Raw genomic sequence first — 24,026 nt, 5'->3', positions numbered from 1 at the left:
GTCTTGCAGTGATCTGCCATCTGCAATTCAAGTGAAGAGAGGCTGACACATGCAGTATTTGTTGCGTTTTAAAAAATAACATTAAGTAACAGAGAAAGTACAACCTCTGCTGCAGTCCCAAATCCCCAGCCATCCACCCAGAATGGACACTTCCAACACCTCCGGCAGGGAAGTACCTCAGGAAATGAGATGACTCCCTTTAGCAGACTGCAAAAGCAAGGCAGACCATGCTCTAAAAAGGTGCTTCCAAAATTGGAACTGTATCAAATGCCTAAAAGGTTTCTTTGCAGCCTGTCAAATGCTGGACAGAACATTCAGCCAGCCTGTCCTCTAATCAAAGGCCACCACTCTTTGTCATAAAGAGTGAATCTCAATGTCACCAGCAGATAATTAAGGACAAACTTACCTGTAGCACAGGTAAGCACTTTTTTCAAGTTAAAACTAATTCAGTTTCTATAAGATGTGTTACAGACAGCTAGGTAGCAGTGGTTGACATCTGAAATCCTACCTACTCAAGAGGCTGAGATCTAAGGATTGCAGTTTGAAGCCTGCCCAGGCTAGAAAGTCTGTGAGACTCTTTTATCTTCAACTTCCCACCGAAAAGCCAGAAGCAGAGCTGTGGCTCAAGTGGCAGAGCCCTACCCTTGAGCAAAAAAGCTTACAGACAGTGCTCTGAGTTTAAGCCCCAGAATTGGCTGCCGCGCGTGCATGTGAGAGCGCGTGCACACGCACGCACGCACGCGCACACACACACACACACACACACACACACACACACACACACACAATGTTGTTATACCAGTGGCTCATGCCTGTAATCCTAACTGCTGAAGAGACTGAGATCTAAAGATGGCAGTTCAAAGCCAGTTGGGACAAGAAAGGCCATAAAAATCTTTTACCAAAAAACAAACAGTGGAACTGTGGCACAAGTGGCAGAACACCAGTCTGTAGTGAAAAAAGCTAAGGACAGCACTTAGGCCCCTCATTCAAGCCCCAGTATGGCATGCATGCACGCGTGCGTGTATGTGTACAGGCTTGCACATGCACGCGCACACACACCCACACGCACACACACACATACACACACAAGTATGGCCTCACATGGCATAAGCTACTATCCCCTCCAATGCTGCAATAACATATGCACTTTTCTGAGGCTGATCCTCCAAATGGAAGATCAACGTTTAAGACAGATAATCAATCCCTGTGGTGGGCACTTCTCTTTTAAGGAGGTTTTTGTTTTTTTTTTTTCTCTTTTAAGGAGTTTACCCAGGGGTGAAAACAAATGCAGCCATAAACTGCTAGCAAATCTATCAGAATGTGGTGATGAAAAACTGGAAAAAAAAAACAAAACATTAAGAGCAGTTTGATGGAAAATCCTATCATGCAGAGTTTAAAATGCTACTGATATAGTTGCCATTGAATAGGTATATTAAATGGGAAACCAAGTTTTAAAACAAGATCCAGAAACAAGATCAATTTTACAAAACCTCCCTGCTTAGAAAAGTCTGGGGGAAAAAAACCATTAAGATTTTTATACACTTGGGATTCTTTATATTATTCTGAATATTTTACAAAAGATCAATTATTATATAATCCCACCATTGAAACATAATTTCCAAGTTACTAAAATAAAGCCAGTTTCTGAAAAAATGGCTACTGTTTTCTGAAAATGATTAAACTCCCCAAATAGAAATGTGACAAATTGTCCCTAAGTCTTGCCAGACACGAGAAAAATCACCTTTAAGATACTTGACATGTTCTTTTAAGTTGACCAAACTCATAGTTAGAACAAATACATCACTGTGAAACTAACAGTGTAATCACTAAATGGAAATGTCCTTTACAAAAAGAAAGTTGGATAGGGACAGGAGGGAAAATCTGGCAGAGAGTAAGGGAAGAAGGGGTATCATTACTTGAGTTATATAACCGTAACCCCTCTGTATATCACCTTTGTAATAACAATAAAAAAATAAAATAATGTAATAAAGAAATAGGCCTTCACCAGACATGGAATCAGCCAAGGTCTTGATCTTGGACTTCCAGCTATTAGAAAAGTGAGAAATAAAAAGCCAAATATTTAAATTTTTAAAAAGTGTGACTGTTACAGTTTGAATCTGAAATAATCCCTACAAGCTACATGTGTTAAGGTCTGATGACAAGCCTGTGGTGCTACCTGGAGATGGTGGAAACTTTAGGTGGGGTCTCACGGGAGAAAGCTAGGTCACTGTTCCCACCTCCTTTCTTTTACCTCCCAACCATAATCAGGTGAGTAGCCTTGCTCTACACACTCCCACCATGATGTTCTGCCTTGCCAAAGCCCACCCAAAATAGAGCCAAGCAACTGTGGACAGAAAATCCACTAACCACAAACCAAAACAAACATCTCCTTTTATCTTAAGACATATCAGTGATGAAAAGCTAGCACAGCTGTCAATAATTCAGAGGGACTAAGTGTCACAGAGATGCAGGAGAGCCACGAAGAGGGCATTGATTTGGGGCTTCTTTAGTACTAGAGGTAGACAATCTAGTAGTCACAGCTACTGTTGTCATTTGGGTACCATTTCAACCAGCATAGGCACCCTTCTAGAAGGTTTTGACCTTAAAGGACTAGCCAGATTGGTGCACTTGCCTAGACAGGGAGAGCTCAGTACACTTCACAAAGATCAATCCACTATTGGAGAGGACAGTTGGGAAGTCTGCTTTATAATATACTGAGGCAACCATTACAAGCTGGCCTCAGCAGCGTATGAATTCTCATTAAATCGGAAAAATACTAAGATAACTATACCACTTTGTCTCACAACTACATTTCCATGACATTCTCATCTTCAGAAATGGTTAGAAATTTCCTCTAAAACCAAATGGCTTATAGTGCAATGGATAATTTGAGCTTTTTCTAATTTTATAAAGTATCTAGGATCAAAATGGACATCAACACTGAGGCCCCCTGACTAGTTTTAATGGCAAAGTAATTAACTGTACAAAAGCACTCAGCTTTCTAAGATAACTAAGAATCACTGAAGTTCAAGTTAGCTTCCAGCATAGCTGGAAAAAATATTTTTTAATATATATGATAGTACTTTTTTAAAATATACTACAGAATCAATTTATTCACTGATTTCCCTCCAAACTACTTCATTGTTTGGATTATTTCAGAAAACAAAGTTAGAGCAAGCAAGATCTGAATTTCTGAGAAATTATGAAATAAATATAAAAGGCATTAAATAAAAATACTTAGTGCGAAATTCATAAAATAAAGCAGAAAAGGGTATATGTGTTAAAATAATTTAATTCTCCCTGTACATTTCGGTCTATGAGAAGACACACATTTTACAATATTTACCTGTTTAGAGACACTCAAGTCAATTCAGATGGCAAAAGTAGAATTCAATCACTAGTGAAATGTTTAAAAAATATATATTAAACCAAACAATGTTTTTACAAGATAAAAAATAATCTTCCACAATGCGATATATTGAAATTTTAACTCTTTAGGTGATTTCAGTTGTTTTTGGTTTCAAAATTAGAGACAATTAAAAAAAAGTGCTGACAGAATTTCTATCTGATTTTACGTTTTTCTTTCTTGCTTCGACTACTTGTTACGCTGTTTAAAGATGATGATGATGATGATGTAGGTGCTCTTGCATGACCAGTAGCCTTTAGATGATCAAAGAGTTTATTCCGAGATGGAAATTCACTATGGCAGGCTGTACAGCTGATAAGAACATCACTCTGAAAGGGAAAAAATATCAAATAAAGTAAGTGATACAATCTGAGAACAGTGTCTTACATTTTAATGTCAAAATTATAAACCTCAAAAAAATGAAATGCAAAATAGCTACCAAGACAAGAGTGTATGTTCTTACAAGTTAAAACTCCCATCAACCAACCTATCAGTTCTAAAGATCCTAAGACTTTCAATGGCATGTACCATATAGACTGCTGCACAATTGATCTTCAGAAGATGATACAAGTATAATTCTTACCACTAAGGCTTTAAGAGTGTGCAGGGAAAACAGAATAGCAACCATTTTACTACCCAGTATTTCCAATGTGCTTTGTTTTTTGAACTCTTGGCCTGGTCCGTGACCTGAGCTACTTTTGTTCAAAGTTAACACTCTCTCACTGGAGCCATAGCACCACTTTTTTTTTCTTTTTTCTGTAATTTAACTAGAGTTAAGAGTCTCACAGACTTTCCTGCCTGGGCTGGCACTGAATCGCCACGCTCAGGTCTCAGACTCCTAAGGAGCAAGGATTAACAGGTATAAGCCACTAGCACTCAGCGCAAATGTGTTTTTTTTTTACTTAAAAAAAAAAAAAGTAACAGTAGCACATTTATCATGATGCTGGGCTTTCTCTGGGAAGGCCTCAGGCAGTGCACATTTACATCTTTAGGACATTGTTACTGCTTAAGGAAGGTATACAAAAGAAAAGTCATTATGATTTTGACCTACCACTGTTTGTGGTTCAGAAGGTACTTTGATAGATTTTTTCATATCTTTGGTTTTCTTTCCTTTGAGTTTAGGAACACTGGAAAATATAATGTAAAAATGATATACTCTTTTTTAATTGTCTTCTTTAAAAAACACCAAAAAGAGTTATTTTAAAGCTATTTCATTAGTTTTGATGACTAAGTTAATTAAGCTTCACATTTCAAATGAACAACTTTAAAAAGCAACTTCAGATACCAAATTAAAAAACAAATGGCATAAAATTTAGAAAATTTTCTTAAAACAGCTGAAATAAAATCTAAAACAACACCCACAAAAAGTATATCTAAACAAATATCAAGTATCAAATACTTGATACTCCTTTTATTAAGCCATACCATCTCCACATCCAATACTAAATTATAATCTACGACCATAAGTATGGTTGACTCAAAATATTCTTGAATTTGCTCTAATCTTTGGCAAATATGTCAACAGTTCAAGGAAAAGAAGTCCCAAAGCATTTTTCATAAAATTAAGTTTGTTCAATTTTACTATTTTATTGTTTATTTGACTGTTAAGCATGGAGATTTATTTACATAATCCCAGTACTCCAGGAGTTTGAGGCAAAACAATTACAAGTTCAAGGTCAGCCTGGAATATAGTGTGACCCTGTCTAAAAAATAAAGAACAAATATAAAAATAATATTCTTTCAGATATTTTAAATCAGAAACCACTGCCAGCAGAGTCAGGTTCCTCTTGTTCTACCTGTATCCTCAGCATAATTTTTTTTGTTTTGTTTATGAGCCAGGGTCTCACAATGTAGTACAGTCTGGCTTTGAATTCCTGTCTCAGGCCCTGAATACTGGGATTATAGGCATGTATCCTACACTTGGCCAATCCATACACTTTTTTAATAAAGCACTACTCAAAAAACCACAATGTACACACCACTACAGAATAAGAGCCCAGCAGAAGAGCTGTTCACTGGGGTTCTGAAGAGGATTAGGTGGTGATGGGTGATGTGTCTATTTCTGGCCAACCATCCCTCAGCAGTAAAGAAGTTAGTAAAATAAAAAAGATGAATTATAAGCAATGGTTGTCCAAGTCTGAGGATCTTCCATTCTCTTCTAAGTAAATTCTCATGGAGAAGTCACATGAAAAACAAATAAAAATACTTGAGGAGCACTACATGTGGGGAGGGTACAATCCTCTAACCCACCCATACCTATTAGCTTACTCTCATGATCAGAAAGTTATCCAATGACCTTTACAGCACACTGAGCCCAGAGGTAGCATTCTGGGTGTCTTCAAGTAGTCAGGCAGACAGGGACTTCGCCAGCTTTTCTACACACTAGCCACTGACCTTGGACAGACAAGTCATTTATCCTGAGAATGCTTTCCCATTTGTAATAATTAGTAAAATAAATGCTACTTTTCCCTTCCACGTTTCACTCTCCAAAGAACTTCAAAGGTTTTGAACAGAGTACTTGTCTTCTTCTTCCCACAGCTAGAGCCCACTGTAAGCTTCAGTTCTGCAACTACTATATAAATTGCTTTTATCTCTCTGTCTATCCCATCACCCCACCACAGCAGCTTTAGTGCCAAGGTTTCCAATTCACACTTCTACTTTATTGTCACTCTTTTTTTTGTGGCCCTATGATAACAAGAACTTAAAACTACTTACTGTTTGGATCTTTCCTCAAGGACTAAGAAATGACTCTCCATTCTAAAGGAACAGAGGGGATGGGAACAAGGAAGTGGAGGGATGAAACATGCTCCAAAGGAAAATCTCCCCAATGTCACCACTAGCACTAAGATACCAGGGCTCCTCTGAGCAAGAAAATCGTAAGTTGCTGAAGGCCCTGACAACACAGCAGAAGCATGAAGATTTGGGCAGTGACGCTCATGGGCATGATGGGGTTGGGAGACAAATACAGCAGCCTCATTCTCAGGTGAGTATCATGGACAAAGAACAGGATAAGGACAACTAGAACTGGATCACAATGACGACAGTCATGCTGCCAAACTGAGCACACTCATCTAGAATGCTCTTTCCGACACAGCTATATATTTGCAAATCTATGTATGTCTGTACATACAGTTTACACTTAAACTTGGCCTGTCATGGGAAGGAGATTCGATTTGACATATGAAAAGCTATACTTACTATCACTATTCACAAATTAGAAAATATCCAACTTTGACTTGCCTTTTAGCTTCACTTTTTAAATCAACACAGGGTTCAATGGTCTCTGTTACACTGACATTTTCTTGGGGACTACCTTCTACTTCTTTGGCACTGTCTCCATTTAAATTAGTATCTTCTGGGTCAATCTTTATTGCTTCTTCTGTTCCATTTTCATTGTAATTATCATCATAATTCTAGATAATAAAACATGTCATTACAAATCAAATTTATTTAGTAGTAACATCTTATGGTGCCAAATAACTAAAACCAATAATGTCTCACACATTCTAGTAGAAATCAAAATAAAAAGGAGAAGCATGTTAAGAACATGTTTATTAGAGATATTCAAGAGAAACCAGAAATAATCCAAATGATTAATAAGTAAATGGTTTGATATAGGAAGGAAATTTATGAAGTTCTTAAAACTAGTATTTCTAAAGATACTGATTACTTTAAAAAATACAATACAGTAGCCGTCCAATTACAATTTAATTCAACATAAAGTAATCTCCACTGGTAGAACTTTTCTATTTCCAAAATAAGTAATGAGTGCCTATTACTTTTATAGTCAGAAAAAACCTACAACGAATAGGCAGTAAAAATATATATATATGTCTGGTGGACCCATTGCAACAATGAGATGTACACGTCATTATGTCGAAAATCGAACTTAACAACTTTGGTGGGGGGTGAGGGGAGGATCGGGTGGGAGAAGGAGAGGAGTATGGGAAGGGTAGGAAGGGGAAACAACCAGGAGGCAACAATGCTTAATAAGAAATGTACTTGTAACTCCTCTGTACAGTATTCTTATAACAAAAATTAAAAAATAAAAAAAAGATGTCTGACAAACATTTTCACTAAGTGCAACCATCTGTCTCTGTTCTGAGAAATAATTTGCCATGTTTTCAGACATGCACTCTCGCATGCACACACCCACTGAACACACATCTTTTCCTAGAACTACCTGGAAGACAAGTCTTTGCCATGTATCTCCTAAGAAAGCCATGAGATCCACAGTCCTTACCATACTCCAGAATTTAACACAAGGTCCCACTTCCAAATGCCTCAGTGATTGCTTACTTATAACTTCCAATGGATATAATCAGAGACTACACGCTGAATTTAGTTGTTTTATCTTTCTAATCTCTTTTAACCTAAAACACTTATTTTCATCTAGTTTTTAATGTTGTTGATTTAATGATTATTTTATAGACTGTCCCATAATTTGGCTTTGTATGGTTTTTGACAAATGATTAGATTCAGATTAAAGATTAGTGGCAATAATACTCTAACGACCCTCAGTATAAAACTCAATGTGCTTAGTATAATACATCATGAGGCAAAATGACTCAGGTTTTTTCAGTGACCTTATTTGATTAGGTAGATTCTCCTACTATCAAATACTGTTACCTTCTTAAATTAATAACTAATGTGCAGAGTGTGACTAACACTGTAAGACTACACTGTCTTCAACAGCCATTCACCCAATGGGTTTGGAATTTATTTATGATTCTTGCTCACACCATCTACTATAGTGGTGATTGCAGAACAGTGGTTTGTTTGTTTTTTAACCACCAATATCTGTGCCACTTGCATTAGTACTAACTCATACTGTCCTGTAATAAAACGTTTATGACCTCCTTTCTCCAACTACACGTAAAGATTTAACACAATTACTAGTTTCATTAATCAAATTTTCCCAACCTGGTAAGGTCACAAAACCAGATCCTAAAACTCCCATGTTTTTGAACGCTTAGTTTTTTGTGCTGAGTTCCCCCTCTGCTTTCCCTCTCTTGGCTCTATAATCATTTGTTTCTCTCAGAAGTAAACCCTGCTTCCTTTGTGAAGGAGAAAGCAGCCAAACCAAGGTACAGATGCTAAGTTTGCTTACTGCCAGAGGCGTGTTCTTCTAAAGGCTAATGTTTTAGATCATGAACTCCTACCAACAGCTTGAAATTCCAACTGGAAACAATTCGCTTTTTCTGTTCCCCTCAATCTAGGTTTATTTTTTCCTTCTCCTACAGACATCCTAATTCCGAAAAGCATAAGTTCATTTGCTCTGACAAAGTTTCAGAAATAACACATCAATACTTACAGCTTACTAAATAAAGTTCAAGATTCACTTCCTTTACAGTTAATTTTATCTTTCAAGTATAACACATGGAAGGAGTCAATCAGTGCACTATGTTAAAAAATTACTTGAATTAATTCTTCCTTTTTGCCATGGTCACTTAAGTCTTTTAGATTTTTTTTAAAACCTTTCATTGGCTTATGTGACTCATCTTCATTTTTCTATTTTCATACACATACAGTTATTTGGTATTTATTTCTCACATATCTATGTGTAATGTATATATACAAATATTATATATACATGTGTGTATACACATTATAGACACAAACTCTATATTACTATAAAATTCAACTCATCACCTTTTTTTCCCTCTCAAACCTACTTATTTTCTCATAAACACAGTTCTCCTTTTATTATAAAACTTTTTTTGGGGGGGGGGAGGGTCCCGGTCCTGGGGCCTGATCTCTGGGCTAATGCTTTACCACTTGAGCCACAGCACCACTTCCCACTTTTTTTTTTTTGCTTATGTGGTGCTGAGGAATCGAACCCAGGGCCTCATGCATGCAAGGAAAGCGCTCTACAACTGAGCCACCTTCCCAGCCCCGATGTAACTTTTTTTTATCACACTGAAAATTTTCCAAGTCTGAAGTGTGAAAATGGTCAGTATTTACTTTTTGTTCTATCAGGACACATCTTCACCCTCCTCCAAAGAGAAAGAAAGAAAGAGGAGGGAGGGAAGGAAGGAAGAAGGGAGCGAGGGAGGAAGGGAGGGAGGGAGGGAGGGAGGGAAGAGATCCTGGAAAATAGCAAGAGTGCTACAGAAAACAGGTTTGAATCTGATGTAATCAGAAATCACAAACGAGGTTGTCATAAAGGAATATAGCTTTGGAAAGGAAACAGGGTAGTCATTTGAGGTATTTCATCATTGAGAAAATACTAAAATATGGGCTTATTACTGCCATTCGTAGAAGCTCATCCTCTGCAATTTGAGGTAAGATAGGCTTGGAAGGCAGCTATGCTCACCACTATACCAACGCACCCAGGTAAGATAGGCTTGGAAAAAATAAGTCTCACTTCATTTCTCTGTATCCTTATTTTAGTGACACTGACACAAATGAAAGCGAAAATGTTTTAAATTAATGATTACAGGTCTTTGGACGATGGAGCAAAATTACAAAAGAAAAACTGTAATTTCCTACATAGGTTTACAGCTAAGGCAAAAAGTTCCAAGTTATCATCTTAAAAATAATTAACTAGAATCATATGTAATTTTTGGAATAGGAAACTGATTAAAAACCACCAAATATATATAACCACAATTTGGATAAAAAGCCAAATCTAAAATTTTATGAAAAACTATTAACATATTTTCTTTAAAATGTCAGTATTTATAATAAATATAGCTATGTTTTAGTAAAATACCACAAAAATCAATTCCATTCTCTTTTCTCTCTCAATCTCCTGTACTGAGGTATGAACGTGGGTAAGTATGATAGCCCTGGAGTTATGTCTCCACTGCTCTTGTTTGTAGCTTGTTTTACAGATAAGGTCTCATGCTAACTCTGACAAGGCTAGCCTCAAATTATAATTCTCCTACTTCTACCTCACAAACAGTTGGGATAACAGGGAGACAGACCACCTTGCCTGGCTCCATTCTCTGTAGAACCAGCACGTGTCCTTACTAAAAAAGAGTGTTTTCACAGCTTCACAGACATCCACAAGATTCCCATGTGTAAAAACACTTATACAGCATGGTATATAATATATTCTTACAAATCGATTTTGAATGCCAATTATGAAACATTTACCTACTTAAAACTTTCGAGTATGACTATTTGTATTTTGCTAGTCCTGGGGCTTGAACAGAAGGCCTGGGCACTATCCTTGAGTTTCTTTTGCACAAGGCTGGCACTCTACCTCTTGAGCCACAGCACCACTTCCAGCTTGTTTATGTGATACTAAGGAATTGAACCCAGGGCTTCAGGCATGCTACCACTAAGCCACATTCCTAGCCTGAGGACATTTCCTAATAACCAAATTACTACAAAATTTTTGACCAAATATTCCTTTTGCAATATTCACTTGATGATGTTGACAAAGTCACATACATTATCTATTTACAAAATGACAAATCTCAATTTTTCTATTTCTAAACTATAATTATTATCTTGACTTAAAAAGGCCTATCTTGCCGGGTGCAGGTGATTCACACCTGCAACCTAGCTACTCAGGAGGCTGAGATCTGAGGACCGTGGTTCAAAGCCTGGGCAGGAAAGTCCATGAGACTCTTATCTCCAATAAATCAAGAGAAAACCAGAAGTGGTCCTGTGGCTCAAGTAGTACAGCACTCATTTTGAGCTGAAGACCTCAGGGACAGCGCCCAGGCCCAGAGTTCAAGACCCACGACTGACCAAAAAAAGAAAAGCCTATCTTCAGAAGATGTACCCACACTTCAGTACAGACCCAGCTAATCCATTTACCTTCAAACAGTAATTGAGTCACATACCTACCAAGATAAGAAGGAGCACTAGAATTTCTTTTCAATCAGTTTTACAAACAATATAAAATTATGGAGTAGATCTCCTAAATACAGACTATAATGAATGAACAAAAACACTGGAAAAAATGTTTTCAACATACCTGTGTTGGTTTATGTTTCTTTTTCTTCTGTTTTTTAGAAAGCCTAAGAGCAAATATAAATCAAAATATCAAATATCTTGTGATGACTAAGTAAAAAGAAAATTAAAATTAAAATATTATGGTCATAGAGGTATTAAGATGTTTAATAAGAAGCAGGTCATAGAGGTATTAGGATGGGTTCACAAAGTACTCATGGTTAAATGGTTAGTAAAATTAGCCTATCAGTTGTCTAGATATGAAACTACTTTATATGTAGCCAAAATATATTCTGTAAAATTATATTTGACATTGTCTTTACACATTCTAACTCTATAAAGTGCCATTAACTAGAAGAGATGCAGAAAACACTAAAAACTTCCTTGAGGTAAAATAGCACTTGACTGCAATCTCTAGTGTATTAAAAAGTAGTATTTAGAATTACTTCTGTTTTGGTGCATTATCCGTTTCTTCCTCAGAACTGGCATTCAAAAGATCTTCATCCGTTTGAGGTTTTGAAAATTGTTCCTCCTCTTCCTCCAACTGCTGCTTTAACAAGGCCACCATTTCCCGATGCTTCTTTGACTTTTCATGGTTCTTCATGCTGAAAGGACATCCAGGTGAGTGGGTGTACTAGGGCTCATTTCTATGAAGCCAGGGGTATAGCGAGGATGGAGAAACTGCCAAATGTTTGTGATTTTGTTGAGCAGCACATGCAAGCCCAGACTGCCCCAGTATTGAGGGCCATGGGGTCCATAGGGAGATTTTTCTTCCCAGATCCCAGCACTCCCCTCACTGATTTCCTTTTCATATATATATACACACACATATATGTATGTGTGTGTATATATATATACTTATTTCAACCACATAGCCCTATCTCTATTTGCTTTAGTTATATTTCATACAGAATCTCATGCTTTTGCCCTTCGAGATGCCTTGGACTTCCTACATCTGCCTTCTGCAAGCTGTGATTATAGGCATACCACACCACACTTAGCTTTTTCTCATAATTTTTGTCTAGGTTGGCCTCAAACTGCAATCCTCTTATCTCTACCTCCCACATAGCTGGGATAACAGGTATTAGCCACCACATGACGCCTGTCTTTTCACTCTTTTCAACAGTTTCATCTTCTCAGAAAGAGCTGTCCTCCTCAGTCCTACCACTCTAAATGTGAATTCACACACATCTCTGAAAAGGTCCACAACTCTTAAGGTAATATCTACTTTTTAAAATTTATCTGTAGGAAACTAAAAACAAAACCTTTCATGATATATAGCTGAAAACATGAGTTAAAACTAGAAAGTAGGAATTTGGGCTTGGACTATGGCTCAGTGTTAAATGATTGCCTCACCATGCATGAGACTTTGGGTTTGACCCATAGTACCACACACTCCCAAAGGAGTACTGACATATTTTCAGATTTTGGGGTGTGATATTTACAAATAAAATCTAATTTAAGCTGACTACAGTGGCTTATACCTATAATCCTAGCTACTGGGGATGTGGAGGACAGGATGATCACAATTGAGAGCCCATCCAGGTAATTTTTGAGACTCCATTTCAACCAACAACAACAACAAAAATCTAGTCTTGAGATGGTGTATGACTGTAATGCCAGCTACATAAGAAGCCTAAATAGAAGAACCCTAGTCCAGACTGGTCTAGCCATAAATTTAAGACCCTATCCCAACAAAATTAAAGCAAAACAGGGTGGCAGGTGCTTGAGTGTTTGACTAGCATGTAAAAGGTTGAGTTCAAAACTCAAAATTACCCTCTAATAACCAAAAGAAACAATGCTTATCATTGCTTTTGGTTCTTATCACTTCTCCCACTATCTTGACATTTCTCCCTTGGGGTCATCTGGTAACTAGTTCTCCCTCCCACATCCTCTTCTCATCCTTTGCTCTCCTCTCTTCCTGACTGTAGTGATTTTCTTCCTTTCCACAGCAGTTCAACTCTCGATTCTTCTCCTATGTTCCTTCCCATCCTTTCCAGTTTAAGTCTTTCTCTCTTATCATTGCTCCCTCACGATGAAGTGTTTCCACTTCAGTAACTCTAGGCATGATGTTTAAATCCCCTAGGTTGGCAGCAATAACCTTCAGTGGACAGCAATGATGCAAAGTGAGTCTGATGCCCGCAGTAGAGAGAGGTGCTCAGACTTGCCTTCACCTCCTCACTTGAGCAACTTATTCCTTCTTTGAGAAAACAAGCAGAATCTCTTTCTGAAACTGTGTGGGTATTTAAAAAGCAGCATTACAGTGGACTACTGGGATAAATGAAACAACAGGCTTAATTGGTGGCACAAATCCTTCCTTCCTGCTAAACAAACAAACAAAAAAAATCCCCTCATGAGACACATGGGCACTATTGAGCATCTTCTAAGCATATTTCTTTGAAGACTTTCAAAATGGTTCACCTGCCTCAAAACAAATGGGAGGCCAAGTAAACTTACGCCTTTTCTGTCTTAAAAGACTTGTCACATGCTGGGCAGTAGAGATCATCATAAAACTCAGCCTCCTCAGCCTCATCGCTGTCTTTTCCTGTGAAAGAAAATCCATGGTAAGAATCCTATTTGATCAGAACATAAATCTAAATAAACAAATTATACCTTCTTAGCAAAGGTTCAAGTCAAATTAGGAACTCTAAGTTTTATATTTCATTACCAAAAAAGTACCATCAGGATTTGAGTTGGCCTTTTAAAAGCCATTATCATATTATATAAGGAAGATCCAAATAAATCACCTCTTCCTTCAAATTCTAGTATGAGCTAACTTTTTTAAAAAGTCAAATGCCATGTTCTATTATGAGGCAGTACTTTCATTACAGGTTTTGTTTTTTTTTTTTGTAAGTTTAAAATTACATACCTGGTTCAAACATGTTTACAATTTACAGCTATGACCAAATTTTACATGCTTAAATTTAACTCACAACATTACGTCTTACTGGACAGGTTATAAAATAGTGTATTACATAGAACATTTAACACTATCTTTATTAGGCTTTATTATAGCAAACAATTACTATCATTATACTCCACAAAATTCAAGTGATTAAACAGCACAAACGGAATTCGTTGTACCAACAATCTGGATTCTGCTAGTTAAGAAATAAACAGGTAAACTGAATGCCATTTGTAACTTATTAGTACATCAATAAGACTTAAAGGTGAAGTTTTTTTATATTCCACATTTGGTACTTTAAGCAATGTTCGAACATTCTCAATGATCAAGACATATTAGTGCTTACTCCAGCACCCTTCAAGGAGCCAGACAGATGCCTAAAGCTTGAATAGCACAGCACCTATCACCCAATTCATGGTCACTAAGCACTTGAATTATGGCCACAGCTTTGTCACTGAAGTCTGACACAAAACCAGCATGGAACCAGGAACTGGTGGCTCATGCCTGTAATCCTAGCTACTCAGGAGGCTGAGATCTGAGGATGGAGGTTCAAAAGCCAGCCTGGGCAGAAAAGTCTGTGAGACTCATCTCCAATAAACCACTAGAACACTGAAGTGGTGCTGTGGCTCAAGTAGTAGATCACTCACTTTGAGCTGAAGAGCTGAAGGACAGGGCCCAGGCCCAGAGTTCAAGCCTCACCACCAACAACCAAAAAAAAAAAAAAACCAGCATGGATATCCTTTTTGTCCTTCTTCATGATTTCATGTTCGATTCCTTCTTATTAGGTATTTTTGTCATCTTAGCACAGCTTTCCATTTAAAGAAACTACTTCCTGGCTTCTCTCAGGAATAACCAAAATTGCCAGCACTGCTAAAACTTCCTGAGCATAAGAGGCATTATTAAATAAGGGAAACCAGCTAACAAGATGCAGCACTTGTCACGATACACTAAATTCACATTCTAAGTGGAGGAAGACAAACTACTTGGTATGCTCAGCCTACAACAACCAAAGCACAATTTAAAACTTAGGAGTTACATAATTTTCCATTTAATGGTCTCAGAATGTATTGCTCTGGAGTTCCTAAGACTAAGGAAAAAACAAGAACAGGAAGACTACTGCATGCAGTACTTTCCAATGAGATATTTTCAACATATCATTTATATGACATAACCATTAACCAATGGTAGACCTGAAGTAAAAAATCTGGAGCTCAAAACAGGCACATAGTTCACATCTGCAAACTCAGCTGCTCAGATATCAAAAGGATCCGAGTTTGAGACCAGCAAAGGCAAAGTCAAAATCACATCTCAACAAATCAGCTGAGTGTAGTGGTACATGCCTGTGATCAGGTATATGGGAAACATAGGTGGGAGGAATACAGTCAAAAGCTGGCCTCAAGCAAAAGTGCCAGCTCCTCTCTAAAAAATAAGGAGAAAATAAGGGGGCATGACCAAAGTGGTAGGTGCTTGCCTATCAACTATGAGCCTGAGTTCAAACCCTAGTGATACTCAGACTCTTCAGTAAAACAGAGCTAATTCCATCAACACAATCTACATTTCAGAAGTACTGTATAAGGATGAAGCAAGATGTTGGGTGTGAGTTATTAAATAAAAACTGCAATTGAGGGGCCACTTCAATTACATTACATAATTCATTAACAAAGCATCTTCAACAAACAAAAAACCTGTTTTTTATCATTTGAGTTATTAGTCTGAAAAACTACATTTATAGGTAAATAAAACATAAACAATGTCTAGGTCACTCAGTTTTATTTATGAAAGAGGCTAGCTAATCTGACAAATCTCAAAAATACCTGTGCCTCAGCAACGCCCCCCCCCCCACACACACACACCCTCACCCACACACACCAGTTGTGGAGCTTGGACTGTGGGCCTGGATGCTGTCCCTGAGCTCTTCAGCTCAGGCCAGCACTCTACCACTTAAGCCACAGCGCCACTTCCAGTATTCTGGAGGTTAATTGGAGGTAAATATTTGAACCGTGATCCTCAGACCTCAGCCTCCTGAGTATCTAGGAATACAGGTGTGAGCCACCGATGCCCAGCTTTTCTCAACTTTTAAGGTAGTCATTTGCTTTTAATGATGTCAGAAAAAAAACACACACACACAAAAAAATTAGAGTAAAAAAACACCATGAAGCCCCTTCTCCATGAAGTCAGAGTGAGGATGACTTACTCCTAAGACTCCTAAATAATGACAGCTTCTCTGAAACAGCTGGTATTAAACTATGAACCACTGTTTAAATGTATTTTCTCTGTGTGGGTTCTGGGGCTTTAACTCTGGGTCTGGGTGTTGTCCCTGAGCTCCTTTTGCTCAAAGGGGCTCTCCACCACTTGAGTCACAATGTTTCTTCTGGCTTTTTTGGTAGTTAACTGGAGGTAAGAGTCTCACAGACTTTCCTGCCTGAGATAGCTTCAAACAGCAATCCTCAAATCTCATTCTCCTGAGTAGCTAGGATTAAAGGCATGAGCCACTGGCACCAAGCCAAATGTATTTTCTTTAACAGCACATCAGCCAGAAGCACCATACGCAGATAGATCTGCTAATCAAACTATCTAAACTAGTTTAGTTATAGAATGTTAAATTTAGACATACAACACTAAATTTAGACATAGAATGCCTCTGTAAGGGCTAAATCTTTTTTTTTTTTGGTCAGTCGTGTGGCTTGAACTCTGGGCCAGGGCGCTGTCCCTGCGCTCTTCAGCTCAAGGCTAGCACTTGACCACTTGAGCTAACTGCCACTTCCGGGTTTCTGTTGGTTTACTGGAAATAAGAGTCTCATGGACTTTCCTGCCCGGGCTGGCTTTGAACTGTGATCTTCAGATTTCAGCCTCCTGAGTAGCTAGGATTACAGGTGTGAGCCACCAGCGCCTGGTTATAAGTATCATTTTAAATTATCTGCCACACTTAAAAGTTTGATATGTGACATAAAAACTCAGATTTCCAGCTTCTCACAGAAAACATAAAAACTCTGATATGTCTAGTAGGCTGGAACTCGATGTTCTCTGGATTTTATTGATTTTTGCTCTCCCAGTCCCTGTCCTCTTATACTTGGGTCCTTAGGGCATCTGAGTGCATATTCTAATGCACAATTATACTTATTTGCCACAATTTCTTAATACTTCAAGAGAAATTACCATCCTGTGTGTCTTTGGTTTCCTGTTGCTCCACTTCATTTTCATCCGATCCATCTCCAAACTCCTTTTCATACCGTGCTTCCATCTCCTGGAGCTCCTTCTCCAAATTCGCCATGGTCATCCAGCTCTGCTCTCGGTACTGCTCTGCCAGCCTAGACACACAGCACCATCTCATGTTCTTAGGTATTATGTCTGTGTGCTTCTTTTTTCCCTTCTAGGCTTAGAATGTGCTTCTTTTTTCTTTTTTAGGCTTAGAACTACCCCTAAGCAGCTTCTTGTTTAGTTAAAAGCTGGGGCAAAGTCATTGAAGCCTGTCACCTGGGCTGGTGGTGGGTACTGTCCTCAAAGCAATGAATTGTGAAACTAAGCAACTTATCCAAAGTCTTTGAGGAAATCATGATCTAGGTATAAAGGAATAACTTAAAGAAATGTATGCAAGAATGCTATAATATTCTGAATGGTTTTCATGCTCTTAACCACAAAACTATAAAGAAATTGAAATGAACTGAGTGTTTCACAGTACCAACCAAGAGGCAGACTGCATAGCAGATAAAAAGCAGAGCCCGGGAGTAGACTCTGGCCCCACTGCTGGTACTGCTTCACCAGCTATGTGACTGGGGCTGGCCTGCCTCCCTTCCTCACAAGACAGAGGATAAAAACAGACCAGATGTTATTCCACAGAATCATTAGAACACTTAGAATAGGGTACCTTACAGAGAGAGATTCAATTGACATTAGTTACCATTCAATTTTGTGAGAATGGTTAAAGGATCTTCAGTATAAAAAAAAACAAACAGAAAATAAATAAAAATCTGTACATAACAGGTGCAAAACACTACCAAATGCCAGGCTTTACCAAAGAAAAACATGAGGCCAAGATGACTGATCACCATATGAAAACACCATGCCAGGTGCCACTACTGCTGTTCCCTCTGACCCTGATCTGCACCGGACAAAGAAGTCAGCCATGGATCACATACTTGGCCTGCTTCAGCTTCTGCTGCCGCCTCATCTCCTCAGCCTTCCTGGCCTTCTCTGCGTTCTGCTCTTCCACCAGCTTCCGATGCGCCTGCACTCTTCTGTCTCTTTTACGAATGAAAGCTACCAGCTGGCGCACAAGCTCGTTCTTCTCTTTTCTCGCTTTGTCTCGAATCTTTTTGTTTTCTTTTTCCATGGCTCTTTTTTCCCAACGGTTTGAAGCTTGCCGTGTATCATATTCTTCCTTCCATGCAAAATTCTTTTGAGTGCAGAAACTCTGCCAATAAGCGTAGAAAGGATGGACTACCTAGTGACGGAGATAATTGGTCAAATATTGTTTTTCACTTACATCTTTTTAGAAAGGGTGCAAATGTTAATGATGCAAAACATTGCTTTTTCTCATGTAAAACTTTATTCTTAATTTTCTTATTTGGGACTAGGAATCAAACCCAGTGATTCATGCATGCTGGGCAAGCACTATGTTGCTGAGCACATTAAAGAAGAAAACAGTCGGGGCTGGGAAAGTGGCTCAGTGGTAGAGTGCTTGCCTTGCATGCATGAGGCCCTGGGTTCAATTCCTCAGCACCACATAAACAAAAAGAAAAAAGCTGGAAGTGGCGCTGTGGCTCAAGTGGTAGAGTGCTAGCCTTGAGCTGAAGAGCTCAGGGACAGCGCCCAGGCCTAGAGTTCAGGCCCCACGACCGGACCCCCCCACCCCCAAAAAAAGAAGAAAACAGTCTTACTTAACACAGAATGAGATTATGCTCCATAAACAAAAACAGAAAGAAAGGGAAAGGAGAGAGCTGTGTGTTCCTTCTCAGGAGGAGAGATCATAGGACAAGACTAGAATTCATTTCTTTTTAAAATCAGAAATGGGGGAAGGGCACCATACAAACACTAATGATAAGATACAATGTACTTTTCATTTACCGTATCATAGTCACTATGGGAGTATCCAAAAGTTGGGAAATCTTGAATATCCTCCTCTAACACAGATTCTATTTCTTCCTTTGCAATCATTTCAAAAACATTTCGGTAGACTGCATAAAAGCCCTAAAAAAATCAGAAACACATGCTCTAATACTTTTTTAGTCTAATCACAGAGTAGATAAAGATGAAAAACCTTCATAATGAAGAATTACAGGATGCAGGTCTGGTCACTGTATGTTTCTAATGTGGCAGGGTCTAATGTACAGACGGTTTAAATGACAGCAATGCATTTTCTTTTTTCAGAATGAAGGCTCTTTCACTTTCTACTAGTGAGCAATTTTAAGAGTTCACTTTGCGTATGGGTTTTTCCTACCTGCTTGATAAGAGGTCACCTATCTTACCTTTTTATCATCTCCATAACCAGAGTAACAGGTAACAGTGAAATAGTGAAGCAAATCTAAGCTGTCATCTTGATATTCTCCATCAATCCCTCCTTTAAGTAAGGCTTCTCTGTGATTATCATACCTACAAAATAAAAAGTAAAATAAAAAGGGCCCACCGGTGAAAGCTGAATAAATGTCAAAACACTAGTGGACATTTCAGTGTGTTCAATCTACAACTGAACAATTTAATGAGGAATCATTTGAAATATCAAAATTAAAACAATGTACCATCACCAATTTCTCTTTTATCATCTGCAAAACTAGACTGTTGGAATAATCATCTGTTAAGTTCCTTCCACTGACATAATACATTTTATACACGAAAGGTGACAGATGCATCAGAACACACAATAGTGTTTAATTTTTTAAAAACAATACTATGTTGACTATAAACAGGATGAGAAGCCACACAGTGCTCACCATGCTCTTTCCTGAGGATCACTCAACACGTCATACGCTGCTTGGATTAATTTAAATTGTTCAGCAGCTTCTTCAGCATTATCCAGATTTTTATCTGTTCAAGGAAAGTCATTGAAATTTAGTTACGCCCATTGTCCTTTCTACCCTTTTTTCATTAACAACTAAAACTTTTTAGCTGAAACTTTTAAACACAGAGGATATAGGAATATACTATTTGAAAATAAGGTCTACTCTCTCTCTCTCTCTGTCTGACTACCTACCTCTCTCTCCTTTTTGAAAATTTTATTTTGTTTTGTTTTTTGAGACTGACTGACTAGATAACCAAGGCTGGCCTCGAACATACTATGTAGCTGACAACTAACTTTTGACTCTTCTGCCAGAAAGACAAAGCACATACCACCATGGCTGACCAAGAGCTTTAGTTGTTTTAGTAATTTCTTTCAATGTCACTTTATTTTAAATTCACCTTTTAATGTTGCCTAACTAGTTGACTATATTGAATTGTTATCTAAAAGCATAAATGTAGTAAGTTAAGCAAGAAATTTAAAAAGCAAAAAGGAGAGTTGACATTTTGCCACATGCCAGTCACAATTATGGCAATCCTAGTTTCTGAAGTGTAACAGGCATCGTTTACTTGCACTATTCCTTGTGCTTTTCTCTCAGTTAAGTGCCTTCTGGGGAGTTTCAGGAGTTGTACCTTTTAAGCCCCAGCTTGGCTCTATGTAAATACCACTTTTGGCCTCTTGGCGCTGCTTATCACAGCACTCTCTTGGCAGGTCTGGTGGTGAAGCCAGCATGTGCCTGGTCACTGGGTCTTTTCCAGAGGGAAATAGTATGAGCTTCAGACTCAGAAAGTCATGAGGAAGAGGTGAGTAAGTATGGCTATGTTAACAGAAGCCAGTCTTAAAGGCTGTGGTAAGCTGGAGTTGGATTGGTAAATTGGTATGCTTTCTTTCTTCCTGTACCATCCTCTTCTGTTGCACGTGCCTTTGAACTACAACCTGACTCACCAGAAAATTGGCACCTGACATAGCACTTCCTCCAGTTTGGTGGCTTAAAGGTTCCTTGATCTCCTCCTGTCCACTCTTGCCACCTCCAGTGCCTTTTCTCACCACAGCCAGAAACTATCATTCGTCTGGTCCCAAGGCCCTTAGGATAAAATCCCACTCCACATTACCATAACCTTCAAGACTGGCCATTCTCACCGCTTCCTCGCCTTTTCTCCTGCCTGCTTCCACTCCCATTTTCCACTTAGGTGTCCCACCTAGACATCACTTCTTCAGAGATGCACTTCCTAGACACCCTTCTCCTTCTCTCTCATCCATATACAACTCTAGGCCAAAGTGAGGGCAAGGTCCATTAGTGCCTTGTATTTTTTCTCAAAGAGCCCAAGTAAATCTGCCAATTTCCCTCTCTCTCTCTCAAGGACAATGTACATGCCACCAGCACAGGGACTTTCTTGCCTTGGTTCACATGAGAATAGTCACTAAGTAAATTATGGAAATCCTATCTCCACTAGGAGTGCTCTCACTAGGCAGGACTGTTAATCTACCATTCCTCCATAAAGGGAATAAAGCTAATTCCTTTCTTTCTTTTTATCCTAATACCATGACAGACAGCCTTTCTAAATGATGGGCAAAATTATTCTCTGAAGCAACATTGATTTGCCCAAGAAATATCTAATGAATGTCCTGAACACAGAATGCTGTGCAGTGACAGACTTAATAAGCCAGCAAGGAAAGCATAGGAAAATCATGTCTTTTGGGAGAAATAAACAAAAGATATTTAGGATACTATATGAATAGTACAGAACTTATTTACACTTAGATCCTAGCAGGTTTGCTTCAAAGTCAGTATTTTGGTAACATATACATACTACTTCTGTGAATCAGTTTCCAATTAATTATCAAATCTGATAATTTTACCTTTGTATCATCTCTCCCAGGGGACTTTCCCCTCCTCTTGTCCCAGAGCCTGTTGTACCCTTACCTGACCACTGTGACCTCTCTCTTGACTCTAGCTCCAGCTCTCTTCAAGCCACTCAGTTACTCTCACAGTACCCTATCTTGAAATCTTTTTTTTTTTACATCAGGACTCTCCATTATTTACACACACACACACACACACACACACACACACACACACAGTCAGAGGAGGAACACAAAGATGCAATGCCTATGTGCTTCTGATCACATAAAGTATTTATCAAAATGAACTCTGGAAAACTGAAAGAAAAAAAAAGTCACAGTCCTCAGCCCGTACCATTAAGGCTTTCAGACTATGTTTTGATTTTTTAATCATTGTTAATCATGGTTTTCAAATTTACATATGCATTTGGTCACAGAATTAATCCTTAACCTTTCTTACCCAGAAACTCAATTTCTAATAGTAATTAGCTGTTACTCTACAAAAATGCTTCTACTCTATTTTTAGATTAACTCTAGTTATATTCTGATTTTCTGATATGACAAGCATCTGTCTCTTATATATCCATTTTCGGTTCCTCTGCTGACAATTACTGTTAAGTAATATAACCATACCTCTACCTAGCTCTGGTTCTAAGGATGGATACTACTCTACCTTCTTACTTCTGAGCCCATCCTTTTTCTCAATCCCTACTTTTCAGCCTTTCATATAAATAATACCTTAAGTCAAACCATCTTGAGACATTTGCCTTCACTGTGCTAGCCCTATACTGTTTGTTCACTTTTCTAGATTTCATTCCTTCAGGACCTATCCAGTCTAAGTGCCTCAGTGGATAAGATGTCTCAGTATCTCCCTGTATATGTTGGCAACTGTATTTATTCCCAGATTTCTGGAACATTTACTAGTTGTTCTATTAACCCAACTATCAACTAGGTATGTCGTGCTACTTTGTTTGCACTCATAGTTAACTCGGTGTGTGCCCGCATAAAGCATGTTTTCCCAACAAGACTTCGAACTTCCTGTTTTTACAATTCAGGATTTACACAGTAGTACACTCGTGTACTACTACGTAATAACTTGCATATACACTGACCACGTGTTTACTAATTCACGCTAGGATAAAAAGCTTATTAGAAACCTCAAAAATATTTAAGACTCTTATTAACAGCCTCAAACAACTGACTTAGGTCCCCCGTCTTGACGAAGAGATTGCTTCAGATTGTTAAGATGGAATAAAACATCTGAAAGAAGCACACTTTCAAGTAAACATACAAACTTCTCTAGGCAAGAACCCTAATTAGCCCTCGTTTGAAGATTCGTGCCTAGAGCGAAGTGGGCACAGGTCTGCTTGGCCAGACTTCCGATGCGAAAACACTGATCCCCACTTAGACGTGCCCCGGCCTGACGGGGCCACGAGCTGGGCTTCAGAGGCCGGGATCCCACGCGGAGTCCAGGGCACCGCGGAGGGCGGCGGGGCGCTGAGCCTTCGGGTCACCGCCGAGCAGGAGGGGCGGGTGGCCGGCGGGACCGGGCCTTCCCGGGCCGGGGTCCGAGAGGGAGCGGGGAGACGCGCGCGGGTCGGGGGGTGGGGGTCGCGGGCCGCGTGAGCCGGGCCGGGCCGGGCGGCGGGGACGTCCGGCCTCCCGGAGCCGCGCCGGGACGGTGAGAAGCGGGCCCGGCGTCCCCGCGAGCCCACGGCGGCGGCAGGTGGTGACCTACCCGGGTGCCATTTCAGGGCCAGCTTCCGATAGGCCTTCTTGAGCTCCTCCTCGCTGGCGTCGCGCCGCACCCCCAGCGCCTCGTAGTGACACTTCATCGCCGGGCCCGGCGAGAAACTGAGGCCGGGGCCCGGGGCGGGGTCGGGACCGAGACCCGGGCCCGGGCAGCGGCGGCGCTGCCGGTCTTCTCCCGCGGGAGCCCGGCGCCCGCACCCAGCCAGCCAGCAAGTGCCGCG

General features: G+C 39.3%; 1 protein-coding gene across 3 annotated transcripts; it reads right to left on the bottom strand.

Annotated features, from left to right (window-relative positions):
* Positions 1 to 3,274: 3,274 nt before the first annotated feature.
* Positions 3,275 to 24,026, bottom strand: Dnajc21 (DnaJ heat shock protein family (Hsp40) member C21). 3 transcript variants are annotated; one of them, XR_006149059.1, is made up of 14 exons: positions 23,792 to 24,026; positions 20,147 to 20,240; positions 19,685 to 19,808; positions 19,284 to 19,406; positions 18,356 to 18,660; positions 17,376 to 17,527; positions 13,772 to 13,859; positions 11,761 to 11,919; positions 11,340 to 11,382; positions 6,647 to 6,819; positions 6,122 to 6,163; positions 5,386 to 5,800; positions 4,458 to 4,533; positions 3,719 to 3,735 (listed from the first exon to the last, which is right to left on the bottom strand). XR_006149059.1 is itself a non-coding variant. In XM_042690643.1 (13 exons), the coding sequence occupies exons 1-13, from the start codon at positions 23,886 to 23,888 to the stop codon at positions 3,562 to 3,564; spliced, it is 1,650 nt and encodes a 549-aa protein (XP_042546577.1). In that variant the 5' UTR covers positions 23,889 to 24,025; the 3' UTR covers positions 3,275 to 3,561. The 3 variants fall into 3 exon arrangements, 2 of the variants coding, with proteins under 2 accessions (XP_042546577.1, XP_042546578.1); XM_042690643.1 differs by lacking the exon at positions 5,386 to 5,800 and having other exon boundaries at positions 3,275 to 3,735; positions 23,792 to 24,025; XM_042690644.1 differs by lacking the exons at positions 5,386 to 5,800; positions 6,122 to 6,163 and having other exon boundaries at positions 3,275 to 3,735; positions 23,792 to 24,024.

The sequence above is a fragment of the Dipodomys spectabilis genome, unplaced genomic scaffold (assembly GCF_019054845.1).
Source record: "Dipodomys spectabilis isolate Male_0828 unplaced genomic scaffold, ASM1905484v1 ptg000138l, whole genome shotgun sequence".
Lineage (NCBI taxonomy): Eukaryota > Metazoa > Chordata > Mammalia > Rodentia > Heteromyidae > Dipodomys > Dipodomys spectabilis.
This window is presented reverse-complemented; position numbering and strand designations above follow the sequence as displayed.

Bases quoted from the DNA above. Each gene is read 5' to 3' on its own strand.
- Dnajc21 (XM_042690643.1), bottom strand. From the start codon at position 23,888: ATGAAGTGTCACTACGAGGCGCTGGGGGTGCGGCGCGACGCCAGCGAG. The intron at 17,528-18,355 runs GTATGTGATCCA...CTGTGTGTCTAG, and splicing joins CAGAAGCTGAAGCAGGCCAA to GCTGGCAGAGCAGTACCGAG. The intron at 11,920-13,771 runs GTAAGTTTACTT...ATGTCCTTTCAG, and splicing joins TCTTTTAAGACAGAAAAGGC to CATGAAGAACCATGAAAAGT.